The 12707-nt window shown below is 35.7% G+C and overlaps 2 protein-coding genes across 5 annotated transcripts in view; both read right to left on the bottom strand.

Moving 5' to 3' along the window:
• Positions 1 to 617: 617 nt before the first annotated feature.
• Positions 618 to 1410, bottom strand: Him (Holes in muscle). Its single transcript, XM_017179128.3, has 2 exons — positions 1040 to 1410; positions 618 to 975 (listed from the first exon to the last, which is right to left on the bottom strand). The coding sequence occupies exons 1-2, from the start codon at positions 1343 to 1345 to the stop codon at positions 664 to 666; spliced, it is 618 nt and encodes a 205-aa protein (XP_017034617.1). The 5' UTR covers positions 1346 to 1410; the 3' UTR covers positions 618 to 663.
• A 5987-nt stretch (positions 1411 to 7397) lies between these two features.
• Positions 7398 to 12707, bottom strand: part of LOC108083350 (frequenin-2) — a 31469-nt gene continuing 26159 nt past the window's right edge. For all 4 annotated transcript variants that reach the window (XM_041775022.2, XM_070288372.1, XM_070288373.1 and 1 more), the window contains 5 exons: positions 12342 to 12390; positions 11537 to 11626; positions 10640 to 10718; positions 10435 to 10523; positions 7398 to 10363 (listed from right to left, as the gene is read on the bottom strand). In XM_041775022.2, coding sequence (XP_041630956.1) covers positions 10196 to 10363; positions 10435 to 10523; positions 10640 to 10718; positions 11537 to 11626; positions 12342 to 12390 — 475 coding nt within the window. In that variant the 3' untranslated portion in view covers positions 7398 to 10195. The remainder of the gene's footprint in view (positions 10364 to 10434; positions 10524 to 10639; positions 10719 to 11536; positions 11627 to 12341; positions 12391 to 12707) is intronic.

The following is a 12707-nucleotide window of genomic DNA, read 5'->3' as shown; positions in this document are numbered from 1 at the left end:
AGGTCCATCAAGTTTGTTCTGGAATTCTAGAATATTTTTTGTAGTTTCAAAAAATGTGTTCTAAAGTTTCTGCTAGTTTACATTTACCTTTAAGAACTTAATTTTTAAAATATTTTGTGAAATTACAAATATTTCCTAAAATTAAAAATATTAATACAAAAACAAACAAATACGTTCTTTTAATTTCGAATATCTGATTTTATAAAACTTAATTTTTTAGGATTACAAATTGCTGTATTTCCGAAATTTAATAAATACTCAAAAGTTTTAAAAGGAAAATATTCAGGAAATTCAGAATTGAAAAAAATGCAACCCACTTCAATTCTTCAATTAAATTTTTGTTGAAAAATCCCTGTAAATATCGAATATAAATATACAATTCTTAATTGGTGTCAATGTTCAATAAATAAAATCTTGAGAAAATACAGCTGCGGACTTTCAAGTGCATTTCAAGAGTATTTCATTTTTTCGAAAAATAAATCTTTATTGCTAAATTATTATTAACATACAAAAAAAAAAAAAAGAGTTGCTTGGGGAAAATGGAAGAGCAGCGCGTTGATCACACAGCAGCAGGAATAATACCGAAATCGTTCTTACAGCTAACACTTAGACTAGTCTCAGTTCCCGGATCTCTCTCTCTCAGAATCTCTCTGGGTATACTCCCTACCAGGGTCTCCAGACCACCAGACGCTGCTGCACCAACTCCGCCAGCTGACGTTGTCTCTGGCGCTTTCTCTCAAAGATTTGGTGGCGTATCTTCAGCAGGATGCTATCACGTGGCGCCGTTGCAGGGCTGCTGCTGCTGCTGGTGCTGCTGATCATCGCTGCTGGCGAGGATTGCTGGAGCTGATCTATGAACTCCATGGCCATTTCATGTGGCGGCGGCGGCGAATAGGGCTCTTGCTCCAGCTCCTGCTCCCGCTGCTGATCCAGAACCCGATCATGATCTTGATATTGCAACTTGAAACGCTGACGCTATTTGGGGAAATAGGTTAAATTAGTTTATTTATTTATTAATGAATTATTTATAAATTTTCACCTTCTTGCGGGCTGCATTGTCGGCCAGGAAGCGGCACAGCTGCTGGAGCTGCTGCTCGGCCAGCTCTTCTTTGTCATCGATCTCCATGCACTGGCCATCGGGCTCCTGCCTTCGCGCTGGCTCTTGGTGCTGTTCCCGCTCCTTCTCCAGCTCTTGGCTCTGCTCCAGTCTATGCTGCTGTCGCTGCTTGATGGCCGCCTGCACCTTGCACCGGGTGGTGGAGCTCAGGCTGAGATCCATGGTGAGATGATGGCTCCGATGGTGCTGCTGGCGTTGCTGCTTGAGTATTTTGTAGATGACGCCCATCGAGGTGGCTGTTGGTTATTTATATGAAGTATATATAAATATATATTCCGTTCCGATCCGATCCGACCGTGTCGAGCTGCCGCCAAAGACTGTCCCGAGTTGCCCGACCGCTCCAGATCTTATAGAAGTCGGGAGAGCAGAGCAACGTTTTGTTTGGAGAGCCCAAAAAATCGAGTGGATAAAAATAAAACATAACTCGTGGGCCCATGTGTTGCTGCTGTGGACTCCGACTTCGAAGGCAATTCCCGACTCCCGAATCCAGCTTTATGAGACATTGCTCAAGTGGAGTCAATTCTATTTTCTGCTCTCATTACAATGCCTTTTAGCGGAGCAACCAGCACATGTGGCAGCACCAGCGCCGCGGCGCACATTCCCCCCAAAAATAGAAACGCACTCTCTCACACAGCTGCAACACTTTCGCTGCACCGACTGCAACATGCAACATGGAGGCATCGCAACCAGCGGCGCATGTGGCCATCCCATTCTTATTTGAATTCCCATCTCCATGCCCATATACCCACTCCCATCTGCGGATCCTTTTCCCTATACATTTCCAAATCTCAAGCCGAATTTTTTTTCGAGCAGAAACCGCATGTTTTGGCGCCTGATTTTGTTATGACAGGGTATCAGGGGTATGCTGTGTCCTAACATAATTTATAAATGAATTTATAAAAGGCGAACTAGGTAAACATAATTTAATAAATAATACAAAAATATAAGTAAATATAATATGTATAAATTATGGAAAATTATATGATGTATAATATAATTTTTTATAAGACTTATTTCCATTCTATAAACTGAGTTTGATACCCACTATTATTTATTAGTAGAGAGTCCATATATTCCCAAACGTTTCATATTTCTGGTGAATTTATCATGCAAACTGCTTTAAAATCCCCTAAAATATGTAATGATAATACAAAATTTTGTATAAAAAAAAAACAATTTCACACTTTTTATTATTATATAATATTATTTTATTTATTTTATCTTTTTTATTAGGCAAATACATGTCATAACGCCCAGTGTCATAAGGCTCAATGTTTTAACGCCCAGTTCCTTAAGGCCGTGTCATAAGGCCACAGTGTCTCAAAGCCCAGTGTCATAAGACCCAGTGTCATAAGACCCAGTGTCATAACGCCCAGTGTGATATCGCTTTTAAATGCACTTCAGAAGTTTTTAAAAATTGCACACTTTTTTTAGAAGGTTTCAAGCCAGTTACTATATTTGCAGTACATATTCTTTTCTATACTTAATTTCATAAATAAAAAATATATAAAAATAAAAATAAGTAAATTAATATATAAATTAGGACAAATCCAGTTCGAAATGAACATGTAATATTTATGAAATATTTTTCCCAGGGTATTCATCCGCTCGATAACCCCACAAAACAGATCATTGCCAGAGGCGTCATCGTGTAGAGCGTCATAATCATAGTGCCGCTAGATGGGATCGGCTATGGAATACATAGTATTATAAATAGCGCCTGGGAAAAAACACTTTGCAGAGGCACAGGCATGTCGGTGTGAGTGTGTGCTGTGTGTCACGGCATGCACTTGAACTCGCATTCACATGTTGTGTGTGCAATGCGACTCTCTGCCCGGCTGTCTCGCTTCCCCTCGCTTCCTCTCATGCCTGACGTGCCTGTGCCAGGACCTACACATACACACACCACACACACACACTCATGCGTTGTTGTTCTTTCTGCTGTTTTATTTGGACTTCAAGATGTTTCAAAGTGCACTTCAAGTGCGTTACAATTTGTGTCTATTTTTGGCCGCTTGGGAATATCTCGGTGAATGTATATATAAAAGCAAAATAAAAACGATATAGACGGGGGCGCGCCAAAAACATATAACTTTTATAATGCAAATCATGGCCGGAAACCCCATTAGCTGTTATCTCTACTTGCTCTCTCTCTCTCTCTCTCTTAACGTTAGCAATGTGCGGCATAATTGAAATATGTTTTAATGAGCATTTTTATAGACGTTTCAGACCATTGTCCATGGAATTAGAACCGATTCAGGAAAGATCTCTTGCACTGATAACCGTACAGTGGGCTGCAATTTCTAAAATTTAAACATTTCAAAGACCTTGTAATTCTCAAGTGCGAAATATGAGCTTAAAAAAAAAACAGTAGAGATTGTTAAAAAATTAGTTTAGATTATTCTAACTTTTAAATAAATAAAATAAAAGCTTTTAAAAATCTATGTATAAAAATAAATAAATAAATAGATGTATAGATAAATAAATAAATTAAATAAAAAATTAAAAAATAAATAAATAAATATACAATTTTTTGTTGTCGTTTACCTTTAAGTTTGTTTTAATTAATTGTTTTAAAAAATTGTTATTTTTGAAAATAAAAAAAAAATATATAAATATTTATTAAAAACTTAAATTTGACCGAAAATACATAATTTTTAATATGTTCCTTTTTTCATTCTTTAAAATTCTTCTACTTTGTTGACCAATTATAAACACAACTCATTCCACTGTGCCATAGATGTGCGCGTGTGCGACCGCCCTTAAGTGTGTCTGTTCTTGGATTTCAGATGGCTTCGGGCCGGGATGCCTATGAGTGCGTACCATTAACCCATGAAAGCCGACTAAGGCGTCTGTTACAAATGTAATTTTGATATTTCACTTGGACATAAATAGCTGTGTGGGACGACAAGGCAATTGAAGGGCTTCAGTTGACTTCACTCGGCTGCTTATCAGCGAAGGACAACCCTTCGAAGCGACATTTAGCCTGGAAAAACAGTTCCCACAACTCCAGTTCCCGACTCCAGTTTTTGGGGGGAAAGAATGCACCACTCGAGGATTGGGTTCTTCGGATCAACGAATCGTGTCGGGACGAAGCGAACCAAGCAAGTGCAGGTCCCTGAGAGGGCAATAAATATATCTCTTCTTCCCCATTCCTAGGAAAATCCCGGAAAATTCCCTTGTCCCGGGCTAATTGATACTCGATACGATCCAATAATTTATGTGTCTATGTTGCCTATTACTAGGCTTTCGTTCCCTGGGCTCTGGGCTTTCTAAAAAAGCTAGAACTGGGTCGGCTCCCACAGTGACCCACTGATGTCACCATGATGCTGGCCCAACGCGACGCTGGGCGCGAAAGGCAGTATTTATATCACCCGGTGGGGGCCCATATATTTATTTATCTTTTTTTTTGCGGAGCCCGCCAATCTTAGCCTCCCCGAAATCCCACCACTACGCACAATTTCCCACGCTTCCAAGGCTGACAAAAATCGAGGGGAGTTACAAGGCACCCGGGCGGGTGTTACGTGAGGGTGGAGAGGGGAGAGGGGCACTGGCAGCACCCCTCCACAAGCTGTCAGCGGCGCTGTTAATGAGCTGCGTGTGTTGGGCGAGAATGTGATGGATCTACCCAGGCCCACTTGTGGCGGTGAAAGTCGCCAGTAATCCCCTGGTTCTTAAAGATCAGGCGGAATCAAAACAAGATCGCACAGGGATTGGGCGGTATGGGGAAATACTTGAATTTAGTTGGGGGAAAAGATTGGAAATCAAAAGATGAATTCAGAATTGAAGAATTCACTTAAATAATTTAGTTAACAATTTACCGATAGTAAACGGAATTAATTCTTTTAGAAGAAACTAAAAACAAATGATAGCAAAACTAAATAAATCAATTGATTAGTTATTTAGTTTCCCTTTTAATTTGTTTTAGCCCATCAAGTGTGATTATCTTTAGCTTTAACATACATATTCTGTGTGAGGTTCGTGTCATAAGTCCAGGTTTATAAAGCACAGTGTCATATAGCTTACTCCGCAAAGTGTGCCATAGCGGCTTCAACTTTTCAAATATATTAAGATAATGAAATAATAAATAAATATTGTTTTTTAAATAATAATAATATAAATTAACAAAATATGAATATTAATAATATAATAATAATGTTAATAATTTAAAAAAATAGTGTCATAAAGCATGGTATCATACAACCCACTTTCACTTTAACCTAAACTTCTAAAAATCACACCAAAAATATAATAATTATATACATTTATAATTTAAATAACAATATAAGTTATAGAAATATAAATATTAATAATAAATATTTCATTCTTTACAAATATAAACTATAATAGTGTCAAAACACCCACTCTCAAAACACATAAGAGAAAATAATATTTATATTTATTTATAATTAAAAAAAAAAAAAACCTATTAGAATAAAAATGAATTAAACTAATAACATAATTAATTAATAAAATAAACATTAAATAATTTACAAATGTAAGCTTTTTCGCTTCTAATTAAAAGTTCTAAAAACCCAATTTCAACTGACTCAGGCGAGTATATACATAGCATCAGCAGCATTATAATTTCAGTTCGAGAAAAGCTGAGTATGAGACAAATCTGGGGATCCCTGGGCAAAGATCTCTGGCACACAACACATGTTGTTGCCGCCAGTGTCATGTGGGGCGTTTAATAGTTTGCCTCAGCAACTTGCCGCATTCGCGTGCAACATGGCACTCGAGAGGAGCGTGGGAAACCCGCGCTTGCCACAATCACAAAAAGCCATTTGAACCGTCCGGGCCTTTACAACCACTAAATCCGCCAAGTCACCATAGAAAAGTACATAGGAAAATTAGCAAAAATAAGTGTTAAAAAGATTAAATTAAACAGGAAAGTTATTTATTTATTTATTAATTTAATTTATTTAATTTATAATTTATCAAGAGCTGAACTAAATCAAAAGGGCATAATCTCCATACTGAATTTAATATTTTTAAATATTATATTTTTATACATATATATAAAATTTTGTTTTTATAAAAATTAGAAAAGGTTCTGAAGAATATGTATGATTTTAAGGGTCCGATATGACTGCTTCACTGTTATAAAATATTATATTTAAATTTATAAATAATAAAAAATAAAATTTTGTTTTTAAATATATAAAAACTAATGTATTTTTTGGATTTAAAGCCTCCTCCGGCAACTAACCCAACTCAAGCGCACAGTGGGGCCTTTTGACGATTATTCTTGCGAAAAAAATTTATTTTTTTTAATTAAAAATGAATACTTTCTTAATATATTAATTGAACTTTGTTGAATTAGGGTTAAGCATTAAACAAAAGAACTGAATTAAACAATATAATATGTAAAATTATTTATAATTTCTTTTTTTTAATATTAAAAATTAATTCAACAAGAAAAGAAGCTAACTTCGGCACGCCGAAGTCTGTATACCCTTGCAGATTGGTTTTGAGGTTTATATTATAGATTTAAATGCTGAAAACACTGACAAAACAGAGTTTACCTATACTTATTATGTTTACAGTTTGACAGTTACAGTTTTACATTCCCAGTTTTACATTTTCTCTACATCTACCGATCGGTTTATATGGCAGCTATATGATATAGTTGTCCGATTTTTATGAAATTTATACCATAATTCATCATATAGTCGTCCGATTTTCATAAAATTTTTACCAAAATTCTGAAATAGTATAAAGTGGCCATATCTAAAAAATGGTGTAAAAATGTTGAAAAACAGCAAAGTAATAATTTTTTTTCTACAAATATATCGAACATTTGTATGGCAGCTATATGATATAGTCGTCCGATCCGGCCTGTTCCGACATATATAGCAGTGAGAGCATATAGAAGACTATATGCAAAGTTTCATTCAGATAGCTTTAAAACTGAGGGACTAGTTTGCGTAGAAACGGACAGACAGACAGACAGACAGACAGACGGACAGACGGACAGACGGACAGACGGACAGACGGACAGACAGACAGACGGACAGACGGACATGACTAGATCGACTCGGCTGTTGATGCTGATAAAGAATATATATACTTTATAGGGTCGGAAACGTCTCCTTCACTGCGTTGCAAACTTCTGACTGAAATTATAATACCCTGCAAGGGTATAAAAATTATATATACAAAATATTAATAAGATACCAGAGTTCCTTAGCTTCATTCTATTTTTTGATTATTATTTTTCTTTTCGGTTAGAACTTCCTTTACAACTTAAATCTAATAAATAAAACTTCATTTTGAATTTTGTTCTGATTTTAGTTTTTCTTTTCGCAATAATTCCAAAAACTTGTTAGTTATGTGTGTTTTGTGTGTGTTTTTCAGTGTGAAGAGAATGAGTTTCCGCTTGGGTTTTTCGTTTAGAATCGATTTAATTAATATTAAACACTTGCTTAATGCATTCGAATGCTAAATTAAGTATTGCTTATGTTGAATATAATGCACACAAAGTAAGGTTTTCATTATCGCTTACAAGATACCAAAAAAAATAATATGTACCATATATATATATAGGAAAGTGATTTTCAAGATTATCTTTATCGTTCGGATTAGCAATTACATATAGAAATACGTGTGGGGAGTGATAGTGGGTTTGCCTTAAAGCCTAGATTCGGGTTTCCTTTCTTCTGTGTGAATTGGATTCTCAAACGTTTATATACAATATATATATATATATTTAGATATATATATATATATGTAGTTCACAATAACTTGGAGTCTGAGTATATAAGAAGCGCGAAAAATTGATTGTTGCTGCAGTTTAGTTTTAGTTTTGGTTTCTTGATTTGTATTTGTTGCATATATGTATAGGTATATTCATAGTAGATATTATGTTTCATTATGTTTCACTTTATTTTCAACTTTTGTGTTTGATTTCTCAAATATTTTTACGATGACAGGGGGAAGGCATGCAAACGTGTGTGCAGAGTGTCTTCTTAAATTCAAATCTATGCAAAAACAATTTGCAAATTGCACAAGTAAAATACAAATAGGGGGACTTCTATATAATATAATATATAATGTACATATATATTAATTTTCAATATCTGAGTGTATGTATATGTATATTTCTCTCCCTATACATAGGTGTATATATCAATTTATTTGGCTTTTATCTAGGTATATATTCATACAAGTGTGTACAACTAGAAAAAGGGTTTTGGGTGCGAAAAAAAATTGGGATTGGGCATCGGAAGAGGAATATGAAACCTTGGCAGCAAAGCAAAATTTCTTTAGATTTTTATTTTAATTTTTGGTAAGGAAACAGAAACTAAGGCCAAAACTACAAGGCAACATCCAAATTAAAGTCTAAGGTTCATGATTATTAAGGGAAAAACGGGATGTTTTGGAAGGATATATAGAGTTGGAATACAAAGTAGGTTCCTCCTTACATTTACACGATCTAAAGCTGAGCCACATATAAAATATAGAAATTATTTTAGCATGGTGATTATACTTTGTCCAAAAAAGAAATACAGAACCAAAAACAATAAACTCAAGTATGTATCAGAGAGAGATGGAGCGATAGAGAGAGAGAAAGAGAGAGGGAGAGTCGATGGTTTGGCGATAGTTTCACATAGATAGTTGATAGTTTTGGTAAGGCATAGATTAGCAGGGTAACCCCACTGATATAGTTTCAAGCTCTGGTTTGTGGTTAAGAAAAAAGAAAAACAAGTACAAACACATTTGGTATTCCCTTCATGCACACACACAAAAAAAAGTATAGATAATAGTTGTAGATACATCGAAAATAGTGCCGCCACAAGATTATCCATGGGATGATAGGGAACCATTTGATGGCCCCACAGCAAAATCAGGTTGATTGTCAAGCTCAATGAATGAATGGCGGCTAAGGAGGCTAACACAAAACCTGGAAGGAGGAGGAGATTCCCCTGGAGGAACACTCATGTCGCATGCTGAAAAGCTAGGATAGTTATATAATAATAAGATGCGTAACGCCATACGTTTAAGCAAGAGCTTGCCCGTTATGCATCTTATTAATAATATTTTCACATGCAAATATGTCTGTGTGTTTCGAATACTTCTAGTTCTAGTTTCGGTTATCGGTTTAGGTGTGATTTTTTGTTCTTAGTTTTAGTTTAACATCGATTATCAACACGTTCGATTATCAACAGTTAGAGCGGCTTTTGCTCGACAAAAAGGCAACAAAACAATAGATCGATTTTTTTGCTTTTTCAATTTTTGTGTGATTAAAGCGCTTAAGCCAATAAGCGAATTAGTTTCAATAAGTATAAATAAGTAAAGGTGTCAGCTTAGTTTGTTTTCTTTTTGTTTCTTATTTTTGCAAAAAAAAAAATTATGTCAACTGGCCTAATTAATTGGCTATCGGCACTTAACGATAGTTGTCAACTTGAGTTTTTCTCCTTCGCTTGGCAAGCATTTCAATAAAAATGCCTAAGATATAGAGCAAATTGCCTAATAAATAATTTGTTTATGCTTTCCATTTTGTTTTGTTTCTTTATTAATTACCTATATACACAAATATATATGTGTGTATATATATATATATTCGAAATACGTATTCAAAAAGCGCTTCTCTGACTTCAATTGGTGTTTATAGGTTTTTGTTCTTCTTTGTTTAATGTTTCTTTTTAATTTTTTGCATAACTCTTGGGTTTTGCTTAACAATTTCTTCGGCTGATGCGGCTTTTGGCTGTTGTTAATTGAAATATTATGTATTTATGCGTATATATAATTTGCTATTAGTTGGAATTTCACTTAAGGACTCAAAACTCTGTTCGTGTTGGCTTGTGATGAACTGTATCCCAAGGATCGGGCAAATGGGATATAGTACAGTATATAATATATATAGAATATGTGCGACTGTGTGTGTGTGTGTGTGTGTGTGTGTGTGAGGGGGCGGGCGACTCTCGTTCCTTTTTGACGTCTGTGAATTTGCGTGGAATTCGTTGTCTAATATCACTCATATCACTCATATCACTCGCTATATCGCTCCCCCCGCCATTAACGAGCTTCGTTGCCACTACTATGGTACTACTACTACTACGGGCCCTGCGGTTGTTAATCACCACCTAAACTTAACGCCTGCACTATACGTGGATCAGCTTTACTGCCCTCACGGAACTCCTCCAGCGTTAGGCGATCGTCGTGGTTCTTGTCCATCTGATCAAAGATCTTATCCACTCGCTTCTGCGGCGTATTCTCGTCCTCTGTCTGCGGCTGCTGGCCCTTTAAGTGATTTATTTACAATATATTATTTATATTTTATGTATAATATATAAATCAAGAGTCATACTTACCACCATTTGGTAGATGGCATCCACTATGTTGTACATCTCCTCGCGGGTTATGTAGCCATCGTTGTCCACATCATACAGACGGAAGGCCCCTGGGAATGAGTATTTCAAAACCGGGTACACAATGTTTTATATTATATACAATATAATAAATATGTAATATACTTTAGGCAATCTTACAATGCATTTCGTTTAGTTTTCAACTTACAGTGCAACTTCTCGTCTAGATTTCCACGCGATGTTATAGACAAAGCCCGAATAAACTCCTCGAACTCAATGGCACCGTCCTACGAGGTAAGATAAATGTGAATTTTATTAGGAATTTTATAGGGTTGTGAAAATACGTATCGAAGTTTTAGAAAAACATCAAATTAATAAGGAAATTTATCGATATATTATATATCCAGTATTTTTATACCCTTGCAGGGTATTATAATTTCAGTCAGAAGTTTGCAAAACAGTGAAGGAGACCTTTTCGACCCTATAAAGTATATATATTCTTGATCAGCAACAACAGCCGACTCGATCTAGCCATGTCCGTCTGTCCGTCCGTCTGTCCGTCTGTCCGTCCGTCTGTCCGTTTCTACGCAAACTAGTCCCTCAGTTTTAAAGTTATCTGAATGAAACTTTGCATATAGTCTTCTATATACTCTTACTGCTATATATGTCGGAACGAGCCGGATCGGACGACTATATCATATAGCTGCCATACAAATGTTCAATAAATTAAAAAAAAAAAATTATAACTTGACTGTTTTTCAAAATTTTTGCATCATTTTTGGGATATGGACACATTATGTTATTTCAGAATTTTTTTTTAAATTTTATAAAAATCGGACAACTATATCATATAGCTGCCATAGAAGCGATCCGTAGATGTAGAGAAAATGTAAGGCTGGGAATTTAAAACTGTAACTGTCAAACTGTAAACATAATAAATATAGAAAAAATGTTATGAAACTCTGTTTAGTGTCTGTTTTCGGCATTATAATTTATAATATAAATATCAAAACCAATCTGCAAGGGTATACAAACTTCGGCGTACCGAAGTTAGCTTCCTTTCTTGTTTTTTTATATATTATATTGACTTTTCTCGCATACTCACATTATTCTCATCGAAGACACGAAATACCAGGGAGGCGAATTTACTGGGGTCTCCGTCGGGAAAGAATTGCTTGTAGATTTTGATGAAGCCCTGCGGGAAAGGAGAGAGAGAGAGAGCGAGATGGAGCCACGAGGAAGAAAGGGAGAGAGGTGAGACAAGTAAATATTTATGTGGAGCTGGGTTCGAGTTAAGTTCGAGTTGGAGTTGGAGTTTGGAGGAGGTAAGCAAGTCAGAACTAGACACATAAAATAGCATTAAAGTGAAAATTTCGAAATTCTGCAGTTAAGTGAAATAAACGACTCGCAGGGATGTTAGGTTATCCTAGGAATGGGATGTATTATTGTGTAAGTGTAAGCAAAGGGATATTTATGGGCTGCCTCCTTGCATCCTGCATCCTGGCGGGGAATGCAGTTTATTTGCTGCAACTCCGGAATCGAAATACTTGAAATTGTCAAATCAATGAATGGATTACAGCCAGGACATGTGTATGGAGTGTGTACATTTCTGGTATTTATTTTATTCAAGCCACAAAAGTCAGCCACAAAAAAGAGAAAAGCGAATGGGGAATAAGGACAAACCGCATTTCAGGATTTTGAATGTGTGGCTTAACTATAAATGTGTGTAAGCTCTATAGATATATATACATATATATATATATATATATATATATATATATATATATATATATATATAGTATGTATTGCCGCAAAAAGAGGATTCCGTTTGCGGTTGGTTATGATGATAGCCTTGGCAACGTAGCTGATGCTGATGATGATGATGATGGTAAAATATGTTGGATACTCACTTGCTCGGTCAGCAGACCATTGGGACAGTCTTTGAGAAAGCCTTTGTGCCTTCGGTGTGTCAGAGGTCAAGAGTCGGGATAGCGGAGATAGCATAGAAACAGCAAGTGGGGTTTATAGAGAGACAGGGCAATAATAGACAAATAGATTAGCATAAAGGGGGGAACCAGAGAGTGTAAAAGAGAGAGGTTGAGAGAAACAACAGAGGAAGGATAGTAAAAATAAAGATTAAAACTTAAATTAAAAACCAATAATGTCCACACACACACTCACACAACAAATGAAAGATAAATATTGGCTTGGGAAAAAAGTTTACCTCGCCGCCGCATACACACACACTGTCTGCTGTTGCTTTTGCATTTTAAATT

This window comes from Drosophila kikkawai, chromosome X (genome assembly GCF_030179895.1).
Source record: "Drosophila kikkawai strain 14028-0561.14 chromosome X, DkikHiC1v2, whole genome shotgun sequence".
Taxonomy (NCBI): Eukaryota; Metazoa; Arthropoda; class Insecta; order Diptera; family Drosophilidae; genus Drosophila; species Drosophila kikkawai.
The sequence above is the reverse complement of the archived record's forward strand: the minus strand, read 5'-3'. Positions and strand labels throughout refer to the sequence as shown.